The sequence below is a fragment of the Lethenteron reissneri genome, chromosome 63, assembly GCF_015708825.2.
Source record: "Lethenteron reissneri isolate LAM-NWPU_2019-01 chromosome 63, ASM1570882v1, whole genome shotgun sequence".
NCBI lineage: Eukaryota > Metazoa > Chordata > Hyperoartia > Petromyzontiformes > Petromyzontidae > Lethenteron > Lethenteron reissneri.
Window position 1 is genome coordinate 182,018 of NC_083841.1, and position 24,557 is coordinate 206,574.

The following is a 24,557-nucleotide window of genomic DNA, read 5'->3' on the forward strand; positions in this document are numbered from 1 at the left end:
ACTTGAACATGTGAATTGTCAATAATGTGCAAATGGGTTTCCATTTAATTTCAGAGGAAGTCTGTTATGATGGGTCATCGCCCATACTTTGTTGTATCTCGTAATGAGGAAGGTGTTGAGTTGCTGGCACGCCCTCGCCCTTCAGGCGAAGCTCGCAGCACTGACCGACGGAGCGAGGAAACTCTGCCACTTCACGAGACTTTGTCAGCGGACACTGGGACACCGTCGCTCCCTGCTGGCAGCAGACTGAGTCGCAGCGCACTCGGCATATTGTTGTCTCTGCTTAGTGCGATAGCAGCTCACTGGCCGCGAGAGGGCTTCCAGGCAGCGCGTGTGAAGGAGCAAGTCCCACTGTGGTTTACAACGCGGTCCATGCTTTGGGTTGCATGACCACGATCGCACTATGGCTTGTCTGTAATGTATCGATGGGCTGACTACGTGGGTCGGAGTTTCGGTTGCAATTGACTCATCCTGGTCTCTGGAGTTCTCACCCGGGGAACACAAAACCGACGGGAACACTTGAAAAGCCACGCGTGGGTTGGCAACTCTTGAGATTAAAAACAAATTAATGTACCTAAAAGATCATTAAATCACTCGGATTCCAATAATCACCGGGAGATCGATGCCAGACCCCGAGAGAGACTCCCGCCCATCCCGGAGAGTTGGCAACGCGCTGCTGCTGCTGCGGCGGCGTCGACGTCACCGCGCATGCGCAGCAGCAGGAGGCGCCATGGCGGGACGCGAGGAGGCCGAGCCGGGCGCCTCGAGCCCGAGCCGGAGTTCCGATCTGCGCCCAGGGGTTCATAGGCGCCGCGGCGCTGTGGGTCGCGGCGACGTTGTTCGCACTGCCCGGGCCGAGAGCGCGGCCACCCACGCACTGGGTCGTGACGGAGGACGGACGCATTCAGCAGCAGGTGAGAGACAGAGGGGTACAGGTAAGGCCCACTTCCTGTCCCCTGTCCCCGCGTACCTCTGTTAACACGGGTTCCTGCCTCCACCTGCTATCTCTACCTGTCTCCATGTACATGTCTCCACCTACCCCGTCTCCTCCACGTACCCCGTCTCCTCCACCTACCCCGTCCTCCACGTACCCCGTCTCCTCCACCTACCCCCGTCTCCTCCACCTACCCCGTCTCCTCCACGTACCCCGTCTCCTCCACCTACCCCGTCTCCTCCACCTACCCCGTCTCCTCCACGTACCCCGTCTCCTCCACGTACCCCGTCCTCCACCTACCCCCGTCTCCTCCACCTACCCCGTCTCCTCCACGTACCCCGTCTCCTCCACCTACCCCGTCTCCTCCACGTACCCCGTCTCCTCCACCTACCCCGTCTCCTCCACGTACCCCGTCTCCTCCACCTACCCCGTCTCCTCCACCTACCCCGTCTCCTCCACCTACCCCGTCTCCTCCACCTACCCCGTCTCCTCCACCTACCCCGTCTCCTCCACGTACCCCGTCTCCTCCACGTACCCCGTCTCCTCCACCTACCCCGTCTCCTCCACGTACCCCGTCTCCTCCACCTACCCCGTCTCCTCCACCTACCCCGTCTCCTCCACCTACCCCGTCTCCTCCACCTACCCCGTCTCCTCCACCTACCCCGTCTCCTCCACCTACCCCGTCTCCTCCACCTACCCCGTCTCCTCCCGTACCCCGTCTCCTCCACGTACCCCGTCTCCTCCACTACCCCGTCTCCTCCACGCCCCGTCTCCTCCACCTACCCCGTCTCCTCCACCTACCCCGTCTCCTCCACCCGTCTCCTCCACCTACCCCGTCTCCTCCACCTACCCCGTCTCCTCCACCTACCCCGTCTCCTCCACCTACCCCGTCTCCTCCACCTACCCCGTCTCCTCCACCTACCCCGTCTTCTCCACCTACCCCGTCTCCACCTACCCTGAGCTATATCGGTGCTGCTCCTAAAGTACAGCAGAACCCCAATAATCCATGTTGATATGTGAGGTCAGTATTGTGTGTCCCATAATCCGCCGTTGTGATGTTTTGGTCTTGATCCGTGTCATATCTCTCGTATGCTGCATGAGCAGGTGGATTCCCAGTTGAACTTGAAGCACCCCCATGATCTCGTGTTGTTCATGCGCCAGGAGGCGCGGCTGGAGGCCCTCAAGGAGCTCGAGGTCAGTGACCGAGTGTAACCTATGAGAACGTGTAGCTTGTAAGAAACATATCTTCATAACCGCGCGGCTCTCAACTCGTGAGAGTGTTCTGGTTGGTGGGCGCACACGGCGGCCAGGATACCCTCATAGTGCCCCACCATCTTCACGGAGTCTCGTTGTAAGCGCTTGCTGTTCTTTTCGATTATTCTGATCACCAAGGTGCACATGCTAGCTCTATCTAGCTTTAGTAATTATACAGTAGTAATCTTACCATTTATATGGTGCTCAATGCTTCGGAAACCCCAAAATGCCTTGCGTCACATACATCTCAAACACTCGAAGGGCAGCTGTCCTTGTGCAGCACAAGGCGACTCGGCACCGGCCTGCAAATGTGTATTTGATTGCCAGTAATAACATTTCTTTTTAATATTTCTTATTGCCAAAAATACACGATTCCTCACTGTGTATATGAAATGTAGGTTACTGTACTTATTATTGATATAATGCTTGTTTATCCAGAAAAACTGCAACGAGTCTCAAGATTTTTGCAGGGAGGGTCCTGCCAAGTTTTCACAGAAACGGACGATGTTCCATTCTGTTTCCCAATTGAGTAGTTTTTAGGAATCTTACAAACTCCACACATTGGTGCCCAAGTCAGAAATGTAACCCACTTTCTCGAATAGTCTTATTAGGCTATACAGGGGGTCTTTGTTTTGTGCGTGGGTGCAGCTGGTTCTTATGGAGCATAAAATTCACATCGAGGAGAATGAAGACAAGGACACGCGCCTGGAGGAGCGGCACTATGCCGAGGAGCCGGCCTGCACACATGCCCGCGTCCCCCTCGGTGACCTGGATCTCTATCATGGCACCTACATCGCCCTTGAGACCAAGAACATCCGGTGAGTACCTCGCGACAATTGTGGGATGGTGTCTTCCTGGCGGTGGTGCATTAGCTGCTCATTGCAGAAGTTGGTTCATGTCCAGCAGGGCACCCTGTTTGTACGTCATTATCGCTGCTGTTTTCGTTGTGTGGATGCTCTGCATGAACCACCTTTGTTGTGTGTAGGCCAGAAGATCACATAGATGTAAAGCACAAGCCAAGTGGTGACTTACTGAGTCCGGACTGCATGCGTATCCTGGAGCTCGCCTACAGCATACACGCGTTTCAGCACCTGCGGGTCAGTCTGCTCACACGCATGCATTTCCCTCTTGCACGGCTGTAGGGCACAACCAGGTTCACGAATAAAACGCACACGCAAACACACGCTTGCTGCATTTGTACAAATATGGCAATGGTGCAGAGAGTCAAGACCATGATGCGGAGCGTAGCCTTGCAGGAAGCCGGAAATGTGGACACTGACAAAGCACAGCGTGAGACGGTGGGGAGTGTTTTAAACATGGATATGGAGGAGGATGCAGATAGCTACACTGAGAAGAAGAAATCTTAAATGGTATCAACGAACGAAGGTGAGAGAATACCGGATTGGACGCATTTTAGGAGAGGATGGATCGTTGAGTAGGAAAATAATGAGAGAAAGGCCAACAATTTGGATGCTGGAGGAGCTGAAGAGGTGAGCAGAGAACAGAAAGACAGAGAAGATGGCAGCCGAGGACCTGCCATGAAGGCAGAGCACCAAATAAGAAGCGAAGCCCTGCAAGTGCTTGCTCACGGTCCTGCTGGCAAAAAGGCCTTCCCTAGAGGCAGCTCGAGGTGGTGGTACTGTATTTGGTCGATACTTTCCATGTTGACCAGACGTGTTGGAAAAGGTGGGCGTGTCCACACTTTTATACTGCCTCACCCGACTTAACTGTGGTGAACCCATGCATACTGCTGGATGGACAGAGGTTGTGGGGAGATATGAGAAAATTGCACCATTGTTTTAACTGCCTCGCTGGAAGGTGGATTGCCAGTCTGGTATGCTCACCGTTACATTACAACAACTGCCATATGTGCAAGTAGCTACAAGTAATGGAGTTTTCATGTACATTCTTTAAAGTGCTTGCTGTTAACATTGTGGAGTGATTGTCACGTGTGGTGCTCTGCAGGGTGTGCAGGAGAGAGGAAATCTGAGTGCTCCATTGCTGTCCCCAGAGGATCCTGTATTCCAAGCATTGCCGCTTCCCATGGGACCGGCAGCCTCGATGAACTGGGGCATCTGATTCACCTGGCGTTGCAGCAGGTGTGTGCCATGTAGGGGCCACGTTCTTTGTCATAGCTCCGCTCTGGCTCAGTTTCTAACGTGACTCGGCTCAGGCTTAAGCCACTCGGCTGCTTCCACAGATGCAGGAGTGATTGACTCAGCCATTGTTCAACTTGGGCTCAGCTCAGTGGAATCCTGAGCCTCGTTGGGACTGTGCTTAGAGCCGGCTCAAGTTAAACGCAGTGGCTTTGAGCCAGCTGAAGCGAGCCATCGCCAAGCCTGAAATGAGCTGTGACTAAGAATACGGGCCTTGGACATCGAGCATTTTACAGTTGTATGTTCATGGCTCCTGTGTGAGTACCGCATTTCAAATGTTGGCGTTATAGACATTGTATGAGTGGGTGTGTGAGTGGGCAACAAGTGAAGTGAGCAAGTGGGTAACCTATGGGTGAGTGTTTGATCATGTGAGAGAGTTGGTGTGTGAGTGAGTGGGTGACAAGTGAAGGGAGTTGGTGGGTGAGTGAGTGTCTTCATAGGTGCTTGCTATTATCACTTGCCCCAGTAGTCTGTTCAGGCTATATGGGGAATTTTTGTGGGTGAGTGGGTGGGTAAGTGAATGTGTGGGTGAGAGCGTGACTCACAATTATAACAAGACTATTGTACACACAATGTATGCTCCAGAACAAGACATCCTGGGTGCTTTACAACATGGCCTCTTACTACTGGCGTCTCAAGAACAGTCCCACGCAAGTGGCCGAGTGTGCTATGAGAGCCCTGCACCTGTCCCCCAGGTAATAATCACAATGCTAAACAAAATCTCTCCGGCGATGCTGCCATGTAGGCAGTGCTGCACGAGCATAAATTACAACAACTCGTCACCTTCCTCAATCAGCACTGTGGCCTGAAAATGAAAAATAAATCAAGCGATGTTTCATGCACTGGCTTGTATAGCAAGTAGAGGTCAGAGAGACAGAGAGGATATTGGTTTTAGACTGCACAGTAGAACTGTATGATAGCTCAGTTTACGATAACTCTCTTTGCAAGTCATAGAAAGATTATAAAATATAATTCTTACTAGTGCCGCATGGTGTATCGTGCTATTATTCATCAGCTTTCTCTGCCAAAACAAAACACTTCCCAGGAAGTCTGGTAAATTGTGTGGATCCACAGGATGAGGAATTAGATTGTACGTCATTTGGTGCTGACGGGGGCCCCCTTGTCCCCGTGCAGGCCACACCATGACGTGGCGCTGGTGAACCTTGCCAGCGTGCTGCACCGAGCCCACTACTCGGCTGATGCCGCCGTGCTGCTGCATGCTGCGCTACCCATCTCCAGCGATCCGGCCACAGTTCACTACACCCTGGGCAACGTCTATGCCGTGAGTAGCAATCCGCTAGCTGTTGTCTTCTCTGTACTAACCAACCATACTCTTTGGTTTTTTCGGTAAAGTCACGTAGGTAAAAAATAAAATTAAATAAATGAAAACAACTCAATTAAATCACGTTTGGGGCGCAACACAAGCGTCCGTCATCAGGTGGGAAAGCATGGCCTACTGCTGATGCAGACTGCTTGTGTTGCGCCCCAAACGTCGTGATTTAATTGAGTTGTTTTCATTTATTTTATTTTATTTTTTACCTACGTGACTTTACCGAAAAAACCAAAGAGTATGAATCCTTGCAGTCACGAAAGCTTCAAATCTAGAACTAACCAACCAGTTGTCTGGGAGCGGTGACGTGGCCCAGCAGTAAGGGGCTCTCCGCTTGATGCAGAGGTTGCGCTCATGACACACAAAGTGCTTGCCACAAAATGAACCACAATACCTCGCTGATTTCGTCAAGGAGCATGAACCATCACGCGAACTCCAGTCATCCTCACAACAGTGTTTAGCTAGCCATCGAACAGAGACGGTCACTGCATTGCACGCGTTCAGATGCGCTTTATGCGGCTGTCTGGAATGCTCTTCCTTCCGATATAAGGAAGCCCCTGGAGCTATGCACTTTTAAATCTATATTGAAAACTAATTTCTTGAGAACTGTTTTTGGTGTTTGTTGGCATTCCCTCACACCTCTGATTACCACAGTTGGCTATGTACTGTGCGAAAGAAGTTCAACATACATACATCTGACTGGGTCCTGGGCCTCCTTTAGGTCGACTCAGCCTCAAATGATTTCCTGCTATAATGTGTAAAACAACATCACTGGGGAGACAAAGGTGGCCAGGTGCGATACAGGCCACACCATCCCCTCGTGTGCCATGTTGACCTTTGTAGATGCTCGCGAACAGCACTTGCCCCAACAGCCCGTTTAGGATATCGGGGATCTTTAGCTTAATGCATGACCACGTGTGCATGATGTCACGTGTTGCAGATGCTGGGAGAGTACAACCACTCGGTGCTCTTCTACGAGCAGGCGCTCGTGCTGCGGCCCGAGCTGGAGGCTGCGGGGAGGAGGCGCCACGCTGTTCTTTGCCAGCAGGGACTTGAGCGCAAGCTGGAGGCTCAGCACAGGTGCCTATCCAGTGCTGCTGTACACACACGAGCCCCCTTTCTGCTGTGTACACACACTATGTCCTGGCTGATGTGTACACATACACTACCCTGCGCTTTTGCATACAAACAACCCGTGCAGAACAGGCACGGAAACATACAAGCTCCACGTAGAAAGGCGCTCAAGCCGCAAAATCTAACCCAGGCCCTTCTTGCTGTGAGGAACGAGTTTTACAACTGCGCCACCACTCTGCGGCTTCATTATCACAGGTCCCTGCAGCAGACGTTGAGTGAGCTGAAGGAGTACCAGCGGCAGCACGAGCAGTACGTGCACCTGCAGGAGCAAGTGGAGCGGCACAAAGTCCCGGCTGACCAACAGCTGCTTCACACGATCCTGCACGAGGCTCATCTAGCCCGCGACACTCACTCCGGTACCCACACTCCTGCACTGATCATGTCTGACACTCACTCTGCTACCCACACTCCCGCACTGATCAAGTCTATGATACTCACTCTGCTACCCACACTCTTGCACTGATCAAGCCTGTGAAACTCACTCTGCTACCCACACTCCTGCACTGATCAAGTCTATGACACTCACTCTGCTACCCACACTCCTGCACTGATCAAGCCTGTGACACTCACTCTGGTATCCACACTCCCTCACTGATCATGTCTGTGACACTCACTCTGATATCCACACTCCTGCACTGATCAAGTCTGTGACACTCACTCTGCTACCCACACTCTTGCACTGATCAAGTCTATGATACTCACTCTGCTACCCACACTCTTGCACTGATCAAGCCTGTGAAACTCACTCTGCTACCCACACTCCTGCACTGATCAAGTCTATGACACTCACTCTGCTACCCACACTCCTGCACTGATCAAGCCTGTGACACTCACTCTGGTATCCACACTCCCTCACTGATCATGTCTGTGACACTCACTCTGCTACCCACACTCCTGCACTGATCAAGCCTGTGACACTCACTCTGCTACCCACACTCCCTCACTGATCATGTCTGTGACACTCACTCTGATATCCACACTCCTGCACTGATCAAGTCTGTGACACTCACTCTGGTATCCACACTCCTGCACTGATAAAGCCTGTGACACTCACTCCGGTACTACTCAACCAGGTGGCTCAACGGTAGAGCGAGCGGCTCGCAATCGGAAGGTTACGACATCAAATCCTAGATGGGGGTTGATTCAGCTCATCATGTTTCTCTGGTCGTTAAAATTAATACTACTTACGGGGGTAAGTCAACAGTGGTTACTGTATGGATAGACTCTCTCTTACCATGGGAATGTGGAATTATCTGCACTTGCTCTGAGCTGCAAACAAGAGATTAACACCGCCTCAGTGCTAATTTGAGCAAGAAATCACTGACTATTGACTCGTTATTTACGACACTGGGTGCTGCCAAGACCTAGAGAAATCCATCTGTAATGATCTGGTGACATAGTGTTTGCTGTCTTTCTGTTATTGATACGAGTGCAGGTAACAGTCAGGTGTGTCGGTGGAGCCAGCAACAGAAGCTGCTGGTTTGTCAGTGGGATCAGCCGGTGCGGTACACGAAAGGGGAGGGAGAAGATGGCATCGAGCGCGTGCAGGTTGGAGGCTTCTCGTGACTCGCACAATGCCACATTGTTTTGTCACACGTACCCATGGCCAGCACTTCCACTACCAATGCGTCCACATTGCAGCAGGGAGTAATGTTGTTGGGGTGTGGGACGCACAGCTTGGTGTGATGATTTCAAGTGTTGCTTTTACACATCATCTCCATCATCGTCATCTCTATCAATCTATTTGAGTCATGGATTTGAAATTTACTTGTGAAATATGAGAGATATCAAAATAAATATATGTATTCTCATTGAGCGTGATTAATTATTATGACACTTGTTTACCCAGTGGAAGCCTCACCTAGTATCAAGACTCATTTATAGCAGAGTCTTGCTAAGTTTTCTCTGTGGGGAGCGATGATTGCTGTGTACATTCCCATTGAATCATTTTCAAGTGACTTTTTAAATTTGGCAAATTTGGACCATGATGCCGACACAATTGCGATTGACCTCACATGATTTGTAACGTTAAGCATGAAGCAGACGGTGAATAGTATGTTATGGTTATACTCATACTCTTAGGTTTTTTCGGTAAAGTCACGTAGGTAAAAAATTTAAATTAATAAAAGTAAAATAAAACAAATTAAAAAATTCACGACGTTTCGGAAGCAACACAAGCCTCCGTCTTCAGGTGGAACCGTCACAGCCACGACAGCTGTATCAAGTAAATGAGAGAACACAAGAAATACTACCCCGTATATATAATGGTTGAGGGGGGAAGGGCCAGGAACGGCACACTTTTTATTAATATGGTAAGGTGAGGCTTAAGACCAAGAGTAGACTGCATAACAAAGGACTGAGCCTTTGTTATGGAGAGGTGCGGTTTGTAACTAACACATGGCATACATAACAAAAGTGTGAAAAAAGAAAAGCAAGTAAAAAACTAAAACTGGTAAAACAACAAACTGGCTGTCTATCAATAACCTGTAATAGTTGTCTGTCAAATAAGATGGTCCAAATAAGTGTAGTTACATCTTTTTTGCATGGTTAATCACATCTTTCCAATGATTACTCAGTTTGTAACCCTCATCACGGTTGAAATTATGTCTGTGTTTGTATATTTGTATGGCTTCGTGTACAAACCTTTGATGGTAGCCAGGAGGTTTGCAGAGCACTTTGGTCTCGGAAAAGACAATTTCATGAGAGCCCACAGAGTTGTAGCAATGATCGGCAACAGCCGAAGAATCAGTTCTGCCGTGTTTCAGATCTGACTTGTGCTCGCGGACACGATCAGAAACATGACGTTTCGTTTCTCCAATGTAGCAATCACCACAACTGCAACTCAATTTGTAGACTCCAGGATACTGTAAGTCAGGAACGACATCCTTCACAGATGGAATCAGATCAAGGATTTTATGCACTGTACTGAATCGGACTTGGATCTTATGTTTGTTTAGAATTTTGGAGATCTTTTTGGTCACGCCTGCTATGTATGGTAACGTGATAGTTTTGGTCGGAGTTTCATGTGGCTGTTTCTGTATGGTGTGAGAAACAGCTTGGCGTATGGTGCGGTCAGAGTATCCGTTCATCCTGAGGGCCCGATGTACATGTCTTAATTCACCAGCCAGGTGGTGTTGGTCAGAAATGCAGTGGGCTCTGTGGTATAGCGTTTTGATGAGAGAATTCTTTTGAGATGGGTGGTGGTGGGAATCCGGTTTCAAGTAGGAATCTGTGTGGGTGGCTTTCCTGTACACAGAATGTCCCAAGGATCCGTCAGGCCTCCTCTCAAACAAAATATCCAAGAATGGTAGTTTACCATCTTTCTCCACTTCCATGATGAATCTGATGGATGGGTGTCTGGAATTGATGTGGTCCAAGAAGTGGTTCAATGCTGGGAGGCCATGTGGCCAGATGACGAAAGTGTCATCCACATACCTCTTCCACAGGGAAGGACGCAGGGTGGATGTCTGGATGGCGTCTGATTCAAACTTTTCCATGAACATGTTGGCTTTCACTGGTGACAAGGGGGAGCCCATAGGGGTACCCTCATTCTGTTTGTAGAAGGTACCATTCCAGGTAAAATAGGTGTTGGTGAGGCAATGCCTAACCAGCACAGGTACATCAGAATTCAATCCATGTTGGACTAAGTCCTCAATTATTGTTAGGGTGTCCGGTACTGGGACTGCCGGATTTAATCCACGAACCTCTGTCACAAGAGGCGAACGCGCTCCCGCTGGGCCACGTCACAGTAAACTTACTGCGTGTCGTGTAGAGTGGAGTCATGATGCACAGTGCGCAACCTGTTTCAGTTTGGGGAAGAGGAGCCAGGAGCTGGCACCACAGCCCTGCCCAGCAGAGCAGATTCTCTGTCTGGTGAGGGCCTCGTCTCTTCACGGCCCCACCACCACACAGGACCTCGAGCCAGGAGCCACCACAACCTGCCGGCCAGTGTACAGGTAGGCGACCATGCTTAACGGATATATAGTCTGATTTTTTCTTGTACTTGTACAGGAAACGTTACTTTACTTGGTGGCCAGGCTGTAATTAAGCAGGCTTGGACAGAGCACATCACTGGAAGGGATGGACGATTGATGAAGAATGTTAAGGGAATGGTTGCGAAGGAGTGGATGCATCCTTGAGGACATCCACAGAAGGAGATTAAGCAAGCAGATCAGTTCATGTGCAGGTGCTGGATGGAGTGTTGCATCGCAGGGAAGGCCTTCATCCTTGCAGGGAATTGTTCTTGGCTGATGACGATGATGATAACCGGGCTGAGACTATCAACCGACTACACACAAGAACCTGGGTTAATCGGAGGCTGCTGCCCAGGTTTTAATCTAGGATCTCAGTGGTGCTGGCTCAGTGCTGTCACCCCTGAACCACGCACCTACCTCAAACGTATATTCTCTTCACAATGAACTTCAGATTCCCGTTGGACAGCCTGAGATCGGTTATGTACAAAACAATATATTTTCGGTTGTGCAGATGTGTGTGTGTGGAGTGTGTGTGTGGTGTGTGTCTGTTAACGCTATTTGAGCCTTGTGATGTCCATTCAGGGTTTCCTTTGGCCCCAGAGGAAGCAGTGTCTTCATACTTTTCCCACAACTTCACCTGCTTCAGTTCCACCGATATTTTCTTTTCTTCTGGACACCATGGGAATGAAGTAAGACATCACCATAGACACACAATGGGTAGGACCACATTTATTTCAGAAATTCATAAAGTTACTACTTCATATGTTATATGCTGGCCGGTCAGGTTGCCCAGCAATCTAGTGAGCAGCTCGCAATCACAAGGTTGCGAATTTAAATGCTGGTGGGGAGTTCAGTCCAGAGTCCATCAACTCTGGAATCAATAAAGTAGGTACCACTGTGGGGGAGTAAACAGTGTTTGTCCAATTGGGAGACTTTCCTCCACTATTGCAATGTGTAATTCCCACAACTACATTGACCGTAACAGCATAAGAGAACCACCTAAATACTCATTTTAGCAGGAAATCACTTTAACTTTGTTGACGTTTTCATATGTTTACAACTGTTTTAAATACCTCATATGCTGAATGCCGCCAATGTGCTTTGTTTTTGGAAGCCTGACTCAGATGTTGGAGGATGTCATGAACTCTCCTGAAAAGCCACGGTGTGCTATGGCACACAGCACGCAATCAGCGCAACCGGAAATGCCTGGAGAGACTGCTCACAGAGCATGCTGCCTCAAGCCGGAGCCCAGGCATTTCCAGCCCGGCAGCTCAGAAACCTCCGTCACCCACGGCGGTATAGCCACTGAGAGAAGAGAGCCGTTAATTCAGCAGGTCAGATTCTCGCACAGCTCTCGGCCACCCGTTCTTCCTTTTGCTTGTCCTCGCCAATCCCCTCCCTCACCACTCTCCTCCCTCCCAATGTCCTGTCACAGTCATCCGCTTTTGTGGCTCGTAAAGTTTTTGAAGGGGAGGCTGAGGTGGTAAAAACAAACATCACGTAATTCGAAAGCAATTCAACATTCTCCTCAATGCTTCGAGGGTGACAGGGCGGTGGCGCAGTGGTAACACTCGTGCCTCGCAGCAAGGACCTGAGTTTTTCTTCCCGACTCGGGTGCCTTTCTGTGTGGAGTTTGTATGTTCTCCCCCTTGTACTGCATGGATTTTCTCTGGGTTCTCCAGTTTCCTCCCATAGCTAAAATAAAACAAGGTCATTGGTGTTTGCCAAGCATCCCAATGTTGCAGGACCTTTCTGAAAGAGAGTTGAGACTCAGTGAGGCATTGCTGGATAAATACAGGCAATAACAAACTGAAAAGATGGTCATATTTGCAACCGATGCAAACAAAATGGAGGTTTTACAAAGTTTCCACTCACAGGTTGTGGTGTTACTTGGCATGTGATGTGCAGTGCGTATGTGACACCACATATTTGCGGTGGCGCTCCGGTTTCCTGGCAGGAGCATTGTACATTTGGCACCATTTTTATAGCACAAGGCTCACCTTAAGGAAGGCGCTGTTTTTCACAGATGAGTAGAGTTGCCAGTAGTAGGTCTGTCGCCTCGACAGACCTAGTTTCACCTGAGGACGGCTGCTTGCGTTGTGGCCGAAACGTCGTGAGAATTATTTTATTATGTTTTATTTTTATTATTTTATTACTTCTCTTCTACGTGACTTTACCGAAAGAACCAAGAAGATGAATCCCTGCAGTCACGAAAGCTTTAAATCGAAATTTTGTAGTATTGTAGTCGGGGAACTAAGTTGCTATGTGTAATCAGAATTATTATACCCAAAGGTTGCATCAGTTTAAATAAAATTAATCTTGCCAAGAAAATCAGTTTCATTAAATTGTGAAGCATTTACTTGCCTTAATCTGCCCAGGTGGCTCAGTGGCAAAGCGAGTGGCTCACAATTGGAAGGACACGAGTTCAAATCCTCTGGGGTCAATAAAATGAGCACCCAAGTCAAAAGTGGTTGTCCATAAGAATAAGGAAATTCCACCACTTGCGCAGGGCTTTAAATTGGAGCTTTGAGGCACCAATGCCTCAAAGCTCATTTGAGCGAGAAATTACTGTGACATTTTTTTGGACTTACCTTTTTTAAACTATTCTTATTTTACCAGGTAAAGCCCACTAAGCTATATAGCTTTTTTTTTAGAATATACCTTGCCACAAATGATAGCTCAACGAAGTGGTTTAACATGTGGAAATTTAAAGCAGCCAAATAAGCTAAACACACATCTAAATGTGGAGGGAAACACTTCAGGAGCCGGAGAAAAATCCACGCAACAATGGGGAAAACATGCAAACTCCAAATATACAGGTGTAATGGGTTCAATTTAGGCGCACACACTTCTTGGGAGGCAACACTCATTTATTAATTAACACAACGTTTACTCAACAGTTACTCTTACTCTACACATAGGGTGGTGACCACCGACCTACGCTAGCTAACACACAATTGTATTTTAGTCTCTCTCCAGCGTGACCCGCCAGGTGGCTGCTGGCAGTCCGCTCACTGTAGGTCTTCTCTTCTGGCATCTTCACGAGGTGTCTTCATTCTTCTCAGGAACAGCCCTGCTCTGCCTTCACACCACCCTTATATCTCGTCTCTCTGGCGTGGCCGGCTCCGCCCAGGCCACGCCTCCCTTCCCAGGCCACGCCTCACTTCCCAGGCCACGCCTCACTTCCCCCACCTCTGGGAAGGTCCGGATCCCTCCAGCACGTGACCCCCCAGGCACCCCCTTGGGGCCCCCAGCCCTCGTACGGGCCAACACAGTAGTGACCGTTCTGTCACTACATCACCCCCTCCTGTATAAACACACAGCCGTCCCCGGCTGTAACACAACTGTGAACATCGAAAAGGTGTGCCTCCGAACCAGCACATCAATAAATGACCGGCGACCGATAAGAAATTACAATCACGTAATATATACAGAATCGACGAGGGTAAAAGGGAACCGCATAGAAAACGGGGAATTAACAACAAATATACATGAAAACCTGGCTAACCCACTTACGCTACAGCACAGCCCCCCCCACCGTTAGAATCACGCATGCAATGACAGTCACCCGTTAGCACCCCCCCGCCTTTCCGACGTGGCGTCACACCAGTAGCACGCGTCGGCCATATCGGGGGGGGAATTTCCATGTTACCACCCCCACCGCCTTTCCGACGTGGCGTCACAACCGTAGCACGCGTCGGCCATATCGGGGGGGGGGATTTCCATGTTACCCCCCACCCGCCTTTCCGACGCGGCGTCACAACCAGTAGCACACGTCGGCCATATCGGTGGATTTTAACCCAGTCTCTCTCCAAGACTCGCATCGCAGCATATAGCTGTACCGACCGAGCTGAGATGACCCAGTCTCTCTCCCAGACTCGCATCGCAGCATATAGCTGTACCGACCGAGCTGAGACGACCCATCGTTCACCTCACTGCACAACATGCACCCTAACAACTGAGGGAAACAGTCTCAACGTAACAGGCCAACTCCACCCGAACCTTACAAATCTCCAGCCCACTGTTTCAACGCGCCTCAGAGGGTCTCAACCTCCGAGCCGTCAGGTCAAGCTGTCAGCCATAGCATGACGGGACCACCCTCCCTGAGCCATGTGAGCGCACAGCCCACAAGGCTAGACAAGCCACAGAGTGTCTCGCTCTCCGGGCTGTCAGGTCAAGCCGTCAGCCATTGCATGACGGGACCACACACTCCGAGCCATGTGAGCACACAGCCCACTAGGCTAGACATACCACGGAGTGTTTCGCTCTTCGGGCTGTCAGGTCAAGCCGTCAGCCATTGCATGACGGGACCACACTCTCCGAGCCATTGTGAGCGCACAGCCCACTAGGCTAGACATGCCACGGAGTGTTTCAATCTCCGGGCTGTCAGGTCAAGCCGTCAGGCACAGCATGACGGGACCACACTCTCCGAGCCATGTGAGCGCACAGCCCCACTAGGCTAGACATACCACGAAGTGTTTCAAGCTCCGGGCTGTCAGGTCAAGCCGTCAGCCATAGCATGACGGGACCACACTCTCCGAGCCATGTGAGCGCACAGCCCACTAGGCTAGACATGCCACGGAGTGTTTCAATCTCCGGGCTGTCAGGTCAAGCCGTCAGCCATAGCATGACGGGACCACAACGTTCATGTTAGACACGCAACACTCACTGGGCCATCCTGGTCAGGACCTGCGCCCCAAGATAGGTGACAGCCAGCAGCACAATTCCAAATCCCTGGCAGCATGTCACCATCGCAATTTAACACCATCACAACACATACAATTTGAATTATGATCCCCCACATAACTGATCCAATGCCGAACAGGTACGCACAATATTTTTCTTTGACGATCCCGAATATTCAATGGTCACAACAATACACCTCACATCCCGTATCCGTACACATCATCTCCGAGACTCGCATTGCAGCAATGCAGCTGTACCAACCGAGTGGAGAGAGCAACGCAATTTGACGGCAATTAACGGAAACGCACCCCTGATCTATGTAGAACACAAGGAGCATTCCCGCACAAAAGATATCATCTGTGCAACAACGGACAGGAACCAACCAGTGAGTTTGAAACAAACCGAACCTGTCATTTCAAAATCCCCTTCAACATTTACCATGGGACTCAGGGCAATCGAATTTTGAGAGCAAAAAAACTATACACAAACCCCAAGAATCGCCGGATTGATTAATACAGTATATGCAGTATACGAAGTTCGTACAGTCAATCATTTGGCACAATGCTCCATCCAGTCCCCACATGGCAACACACACAATCAATACTCCGACAATCCGTACCTAGTAAATAATCACAAGCAAGTACCCAACATTCCATACACTGTTAAGAATTTCAAGCAAAGCTCCATACGGTCTGTACATTGGCAACAATGACGATCAAAGTTTCTGACAGTTACAAGTGACAATCACGAGCGAAACTCCATACAGTATACACAATAACAATGGCGATTTCGCAACACAACGATGTAACAACACGAGTCATTAACACGGCAACATACAGGATATCAACGGAGCTCGGGACACCAACAACGAATTAATCATTAACTACACCCAGAAGATACCGATCTCGACGCCGTAATTAACAACAAACACTGGTCGCCGCGTCAATTTCTCACGCACACAACCGGACGAACACGCTCCGCAACCCAGCGAGTAAAAAAACACACGATCGCAACCCGGCACACGCAAGATCGGTGAAGTTATTATTTTTCTCGTGTCATGTCACGACTCGCCTGGCAACTGTGAATATCGGAGGGCGGCAAGGTGGAGCACTGGGACGGCCCGAAGAATCTTGCATGGTGAATATGGCCTGCTTTTGCGAACCCCCATCCACAAGACGCGCTCGAGCAGAAGGCTGGAACTCCCCCTCTGCAGGCGTTGATGTCGGCGGGAGCGGCATTTCGGCAGCAGGAGCGGCGTTTTGGCGGGAACAGCGCACCGACCAGCCGCCGAAATGGCGGGAACGGCGTTTTGGCGGGAACAGCGCCCCGACCAGCCGCCGAAATGGCGGGCCCACCGTGTGGCCCGCATGCCCGGGCCTCCCCCGCAGCGACGATGGTGTCCTCTCGCCGCGGCTCCGTCGCTCCGTTCCCGATGGCGGCGAAACAGCAGTGTGATGCAAGTCCCGCCGCTCCGCGTGCAGCGCCATCTCTCTCTCTCTCTGTCACCGGGGCTGCCATCCCCGGGGCTGTCCGAAGGACGGTCGTCACACCATCCCCGTCGTACGAAGACGTCCAGATGAGTTTTGTATTTGTTTTTCGTGTGCCCATTTTACTTCCCTAGCAATATTTATTTTTCCACAACTTCTGACACCAAATGTAATGGGTTCAATTTAGGCGCACACACTTCTTGGGAGGCAACACTCATTTATTAATTAACACAACGTTTACTCAACAGTTACTCTTACTCTACACATAGGGTGGTGACCACCGACCTACACTAGCTAACACACAACAGCGTGACCCAGCCAGGTGGCTGCTGGCAGTCCGCTCACTGTAGGTCTTCTCTTCTGGCATCTTCACGAGGTGTCTTCATTCTTCTCAGGAACAGCCCTGCTCTGCCTTCACACCACCCTTATATCTCGTCTCTCTGGCGTGGCCGGCTCCGCCCAGGCCACGCCTCCCTTCCCAGGCCACGCCTCACTTCCCAGGCCACGCCTCACTTCCCCCACCTCTGGGAAGGTCCGGATCCCTCCAGCACGTGACCCCCCAGGCACCCCCTTGGGGCCCCCAGCCCTCGTACGGGCCAACACAGTAGTGACCGTTCTGTCACTACACATAATAAAGGTTGTTTTTTTTTGGGTTGGCGCGTGTAAACAAAAATGTGTCGTTAACCTACCACCGCCCGACACAGCCAATTAGTAAGGTATTTCAAGTAAGACAAATGTGCCAATTAGTTACTACTGCAGCACACCGGTGTGTCGAAGCAGAGTAAACCCACAACATTTACAATTTGAGTACCGTGACGTTTCGCTGGTGATTACAACCAGACCCATCCTCTTGCTCGACTCCTCCTTCACTGAACCCTCAACCGTATCTCCTCCACGGCACGGGGCACACGCCGAAACGCCGCCCAAAAACCGCAAGGAAACTCGGCGCTGCCCAACCGCTCGAGAGTTCTGCTCATGTACCGGACCCGCCGTGCAGGTGAACTCACCCCACGCAGGAACTCTTACCGTGTTTTGCCGCCTGTGAGTGGTTGTTGTTGTTGACAGGCTGTGGTGCCGGTGAAATGTTACGCCGTGTGAGTGGTGGTGAGTGGGTTTGCCGTGTGGTGGCGGCGGCGGTGACGTTGAATGGTGGTTGGTGTTGTTGACAGACAGGCCGGCGAGCGAGCTGGCGGTAGGTTTGGACGTGGTGCAGAAGCTGGCGGAAGCGCATCACTCGGGCCTCCTGCACATCAACCTGCAGGTGGTGACGCCACGCACACACGAGGCACTCCCTGTGCATTACACCTGCATGCCTCTCGTGTGTGTCTTTGTATTGTCTGCATGCGTCTATTGTGTGTGTTTGTGCCTGTGTATTGTGGGGAGTGGTAGCATAGCGGTTAACGCGCTGCGCTACGTAACCCGGTGACCCGAGTTTGATTCCCGCTCACGGCCAACACCAGTGATGGTTATTTGAACGTGGGCCTCCCCTAGGTCGACCCAGCCTCAATTGAGTACCGGGTGCGGTATGTAAACACTGCCACCGAGGAGACAAAGGCGACCTGGCGTGGTGCCGGCCACCCACCTCTCCGTGTGCCGTGGCGGCTTTCGCACTTGGCCCAAGGCTCTGTGAAGGCTACACGGGAGACCTTTGCCTGTGCGTGCGTGTAGACGGAGAGAGGGGTGCTCGCGGCCGCTCGCCGCGTGGTGCGGCTGCTCGTCGTGTGCGCCGGCCTCTGCCCGGGGCTGTCGGCCACCCGTCTCTCCGCCCTCACCTGCCCGGGACCCGTGCAGCAGCATCCGCAGCAGCAGGCACAGCAGGCGCAGCAGGCGCAGGACAGCGAAGCGCACAGCGGCTCCTTCGTCACCGCCAGCAGCTCCGCCTGACGCGCTCCTCCTCGCGCCCGGCCGAGACCCCTGACCCGGCGAAAGTGCTACCATCTTTTTTTTTCTTTCTATAATTTAGGAGTTTGTAAGGTGCAGTTACGGACGCAGTCCATCTCCAGTAACCACACTGCGTTCACAACGCGACGCTGAAATTAACAGTCGTTGCCCCTCCGATAAAACGCCTCCAATTGTTGAGCAAACTTCTGACACGTGACTTCTGTTTCGCCCTTATTATCCCGAGCCCCACTTGCGCAGGCACCTTTCTCGAGTTGTGTAAAATCCCCGTAGAATTGCCATCGGTTATCAAGTCCGAGGCTGTCGAATAAACGCGTTTATCCATTACAGTGGTGGGGTTAAAGCGATTCCAGAAACAGCCGCTGGGTGGCGAGCTTTGCCCATTTCCCCATCTACAGCTTTACCACAACAACAGAAACACTCGATGCCGGATTCGGAGACGAGGCTTTCCGGTTATGTGGGGGGGATGTCCAACATACGGCACATACATTTGAATAAAAATGCAAAGGTGCAGCCCTGCAGTTGTCTGTTCACATCACTGCTGGCGGAGGTGCCTCCACTCGAGGGAGCTTGGCCTATTCTTCCACGCTGTCTAAACGTCTTTGAAGTGGGGGAGGTACCCACACTTTGCGCCACCCCACGCGACCTGCCGCCTGACTGGCGCTACCCTGCCAGGCGGATCGAGGCGGTGGTGGGAGGGGATTCAATATAGAATTATCTCTTGTTTTATTGAACTGCCTCTAGCCTGGGAATAAAGCTGTGCGATTTGAATGGCAAATGTTGCGACGGCCGTTTGTGATCAAGCCTAACCTGCCCGTACCCAACACTGGGAGGAGCCATGTGAACGTGCATCTCTGCTGTATCGGGGTGCAGTGGCCAACGGTGAAAGTCAGACGCAACCAAGCAGCTGACGTCTAACGCTGTCACTCATAGCAGTAGGCAGCAGCCTGGGGGGGGGGGGGGGGGGTAGCACACAAAGCCACCCGGCCACTGACCAAGTAGCCACTGGTAGTGAGCCTGGCTCTGACCCTGGCCAAGTAGCCACTGGTACTGACCCTGACCAAGTAGCCACTGGTACTGAGCCTGGCACTGACCCTGACCAAGTAGCCACTGGCACTGACCCTGACCAAGTAGCCACTGGTACTGAGCCTGGCACTGACCCTGACCAAGTAGCCACTGGCACTGACCCAGACCAAGTAGCCACTGGTAGTGAGCCTGGCACTGAATGTCCACTCCGTGCAGCCGTTTTAAGGTTGAGTCGACCTAAGGGAGGCCACGCGTGCAGCGGCACCCACAAAGTTCCTGCTCGAACGAGCCACATCGAGGGCATCCTGGGTTCGATGCCTGTTTACAACCCTGCAGAGCCTGTGGTGGAAATTCCACATTGCTATGGCGGGGGGGGGGTCGTCTTTACACAGGACCCTCGTTTAGAACACGTGGCCTGGTGCAGCGCACGTGACGCAGGTGCGGAGTGACGTCACAGGCGGGCCAAGTTCTTTTCCGGTGTCATGGCCGCCGTCGGTGAGGGTAACGGGAGCGGCCATTGGCCTCGCTCTGGGTCGACGCAGACCGCGTGGCTGACGGAACGTGTACAAACATCGCCAGTGTCGAGGTTCAGGTGTAGCCCTGCAATTGCTCGTTCTCGCCACTGCTGGAAGACGGGCACGAGGAGAGCAGGCGCTGGACAACATCTCTCGAAGTGATTTTATTTCTCGGCCTACTCTTCCACGCCGGCAAGTGCCCAGCCTGGGAGAGGGTGAGAGGGCACCCACCACCACTCTTTACCCCGCCACGCGAAGCGTGGTGCTGTACAGAGGTGGCCGCTGCAATCGCGTCTCTCATTCACCCACCCGCACGTTCATTGACTCGCACAGAGACTCATAAACACGAGCGCAGAGATTCATAAATTAGCACAGAGACAACTACATTAGCACAGAGATCCATAAACTAGCACAGAGACAACTAAATTAGCACAGAGATCCATAAACTAGCACAGAGACTCATGGACTGGCAGAGACCGGCAGCCCCCCACTGGTAGACGAAATGCTCCCCCCCCCCCACTACTGCTGTGTTGAACTCCGCTTAGATTCTGGGTTCCAATTCAGGAATGGACTCGACCGTGGTGGTTAATCTGGGTTCTCAAGTGTGGCGGGTTATTGGTCTCTACCTTGATAACCAGGGAAATACTACCGGGACACGTCTATACAAACCCACAGACTCCTATCGAGACCCACACACAGCCTCGAGACCCAGACTCACACAGAGACCCACAAACTCACACAGAGACCCATAGACTCACACAGAGACCCATAGACTCGTGCAGATGACCCACAGACTCACACAGAGACCCATAGACTCGTGCAGATGACCCACAGACTCACGTGTAGGCCCAGACTCGCATAGAGACCCATCGACGTACGCGAACGGCCCTACACTTGCATGGAAACGCGTTCAGACCCATAGACTCGGAACAGCTTTTGTTCGACCGGATCGAGGGGGCTAAACGGGCACGGCACGGGCTAGAGAAGAGATGGAGTGATGTGGTACAGGAGGATGTGGAGCGGCCTCTGTGGAGGAGCAGGCTCGTGCTGGATGCTACTGCTGCTACTGGGCAGTTGGAGGCAGTCGCCCTCCAACAACAACAGAGGGCGGAGGAGCGACGCTCACAACAACTTGCAGAGTAAAGTAATTGTATTTTTTAATTTTCTATACAGCCAGATAATGACAAATCGCTAACCTTAAACACCCAATCGTTCATAAAAGTTGAAGGCAGTATAATACTATAGTAATAGAGCAAGTGGAACCGGAATTGATAGCTTGAAAACATTTAGCTCCTAGTATAATCCAGCACTGACAAACACACTGACTCCGTCAGCTGCTGCGGCGTCCCTCTTGCTATACGATAAGTCGGAGGTCAGAAGTTTATAAGCTGAGTCAGGCCTATTCAGCTGTACATGCAGCTCAGTTCTCAATCTCTCGCAAGGCCCGTTGTAGCCTCTGACCCTGCCTTTATAAGCCCCTGAGAGACACGAAAACCCACAGATCGAACCCAGGAGCTCAGCAGAGTTTGCTCTGATTCTTTGACCCAGCCATTATGAACCTTCTGAGAGAGAAACACCCAGACCCAGGCCTTGTAACGCAGGATCTCAGTATTGTTGGCTCAGTGTCTCTGACCCAACCATTTTGGACCTTCTGAGAGAGACACCCAGAGCTTGAACCCAGGATCTCAGCGCCGTTGGCTCCGGATCACTGACATGGCCGTTATGAACTCTTAGCCTCATGGCTGCAACAAAAAATCTCAGCCATCGTGGAATATTAATCTGTCATCACATGATTAAACGATCTTCGTTTTCAGATTAATTATTGTAATTTCATGCAAAAGTGACCTTTATCACTCACATAGAGACCCATAGACCTGCAGCAGCAAGTAATGCAACTGGCTTTGAGGATTTCAGCAGATTATCAGATGCACCAAGACACTTTACCATGCCATGTCATTTTATTTCCTTGTTGAATTAATCACAGTTTCATTTGGGGTGAATTTCAAGATTTCCACTCCGTCAAAGTGCCCACCCTATTCTCTGGATTATTAGACGTGCTTTTCTTCCCCTGTGCTTTTAAACAGACAAGTTGGGGGTGCATCTTCTAATTGAATATTGAATTGTGTCATGCGTTTGGTTTTCATCTCACTAAAAATAGAATGATTCGGAGGTGTAGGAAACCACAGGCACACTAGAAGGGCGGGCAGAACCGTGCTCCAGTAGGTGAGTGTGTGTGTGGGGAGGAGGCTCGTGAAGGATCCGACTGGGCAGTTGGAGGCATTCGCCCTCAAACAACAGTGGAGGGCAGAGAAGCAACACTCACAACAATGAGAGGCTCTTCAGGTGGCTAAAACTCAGCGAGTTGGCACAGTGTGGAGCACGGGTGGTGCATCTGCCAGTCATCTCAGTCAGTTAACCCACAACACCTGGGTCTGTTCTGTGACCTGTCAGTGGGCCTTCGGCACTTCGCGTGGCTTCAAAGTGCACCGAGCCTTGCACAAGTGCTGTGGTGACAATACTGCCACGTAGTGGTGAATGGCAGCTGTTGTTGGGTGAGCAGATTTGGAAAACTTGCATTGGGTGCGTCTTAATGCCCAGTTGAGGTGTTTTAGTGTGTGCGCTATTACAAGATGAGGGGGAGCGGAGTTGCAGTGGTTAACTCGATGTTCTACAAACCTAGCGACACCAGTTCGATGCTCACGGCCAACACCAGTGACGATTATCTGAACCGGTCCTGGGCCTCTCCTGAGATCAACTCAGCTGTAATTGAGTGCCTTGTGTGGTGTGGCAATATCGGCACTGGGGAGACAAAGGCGGCCATACAAAGTGTTGTCCACCCATCCCCTCATGTGCCGTGCGGCCCATCATTCATGCGTGTTAATAGCACTTGCCTAACAGTCTAAATGGGAGATCTTTTTTTTGTATTACAAGGTCATGATTGTGTGTTTAATTACATATTGTAAACTTAATGTAGCTGTGTAATGAGCCATTTTTGTTGCCAAATGTTTGACGGATCAGTTTTGATATACACGCTCCTCCTCCTCTCCAATTGGCTGACGTAGATGCCGAGCAACAGTTTCGCATCCAAGTGGTCGAGCCGGATAACCTCGTCAGGAGCGGCGGAGTGTATCGCGGCGATGTCTCCTGCGTACTCGTGGATCGGGCATCGCGTCACCACACGTACGGTTTGTTCTGGATGACCGCAGTCGCACACTGGAGAGTTTTTAATTTTCCATTTGTGCATCAGGCATCCGCATCGGCCTTGGTTTGTATGGATGCCATTTAGGGTGGACCATGAGCTTTGTAGAAGATCAAAACCAGGGATTTTCTTCTAGATTTGAAGCTTTCGTGACTGCAAGGATTCATACTCTTACGTTTTTTCGGTAAAGTCATGAAGGAAAAATAATAATAATAAAATAAAATAATAATAAATGAAAATAACTCAATTAAATCACGACGTTTCGGAGGCAACACAAGTCTCCGTCTTCAGGTGGGACCGTCACAGCTAAATTTACTGTTATTTTCATTTATTATTATTTTATAATTATTATACATTTTTTTACCTACGTGACTTCAGGGATTTTTTCACAACAAGGTGTTTGTGAGTTATTTTGAACTCCATTTAGCTCTCCAAACTTCATCGGGGTTAAACTCGCATCTTTAGAGGTTAAGTGCATGGGTCCAAAAAAGGGCTTGTGACTTCAAGCGATGACGAGGGACGTTATTGTGGTCCTGGCAAATGGGAAGTCGACTGTTTTCCTGGATTCGGCGGATGCGTCGAGAGAGATTTGTGATGGCACGGACAGCCCAGGGTGTTGGGGTCAACTTACGCGTTCCAGTAATATACGCTTAAAATCTAGTACTGCCTTCCCTTCGTCTGGGAAATAAATTGATTCCTGGAATAATTTTTAAAATACATTTAGTAACTATGAGATCTGTATGACGTGAATCAAATCAGAAACGTAGATTTTGGCAACAGGGAATATAAGCTCAAGAGTACAGAAAGCGTCGCGAATACGAGGCGTTATATTCCGTTCTCACGTCACATAAATGATAATTACATTTTCTCTGGAGCCATTCATATAATTGCATCACCAACTACCGTACAAAAATTAATTACGAGATTTACCTCAAAGAAGGGGGCCAAACCCTACAGAAGGAA

General features: G+C 50.7%; 1 protein-coding gene and 1 long non-coding RNA gene across 2 annotated transcripts; both read left to right on the forward strand.

The window, feature by feature from the left end:
* The first annotated feature begins 730 nt into the window (after positions 1–730).
* LOC133358788 (tetratricopeptide repeat protein 17-like) lies at positions 731–12,477 on the forward strand. The gene is given in 16 exon segments (XM_061577237.1): positions 731–781; positions 783–914; positions 2,039–2,128; positions 2,837–3,006; positions 3,174–3,285; positions 4,154–4,229; positions 4,232–4,287; positions 4,930–5,039; positions 5,479–5,626; positions 6,615–6,754; positions 7,004–7,164; positions 8,244–8,356; positions 10,618–10,764; positions 11,365–11,471; positions 11,897–12,205; positions 12,465–12,477. Coding segments are annotated over 16 exon segments (1,935 nt in total).
* Positions 12,478–16,928: 4,451 nt separating this feature from the next.
* On the forward strand, positions 16,929–19,367 carry LOC133358762 (uncharacterized). The gene is made up of 2 exons (XR_009757121.1): positions 16,929–18,216; positions 18,624–19,367. It is a non-coding gene; the product is annotated as an uncharacterized LOC133358762 (long non-coding RNA).
* The last annotated feature ends 5,190 nt before the right edge of the window (positions 19,368–24,557 follow it).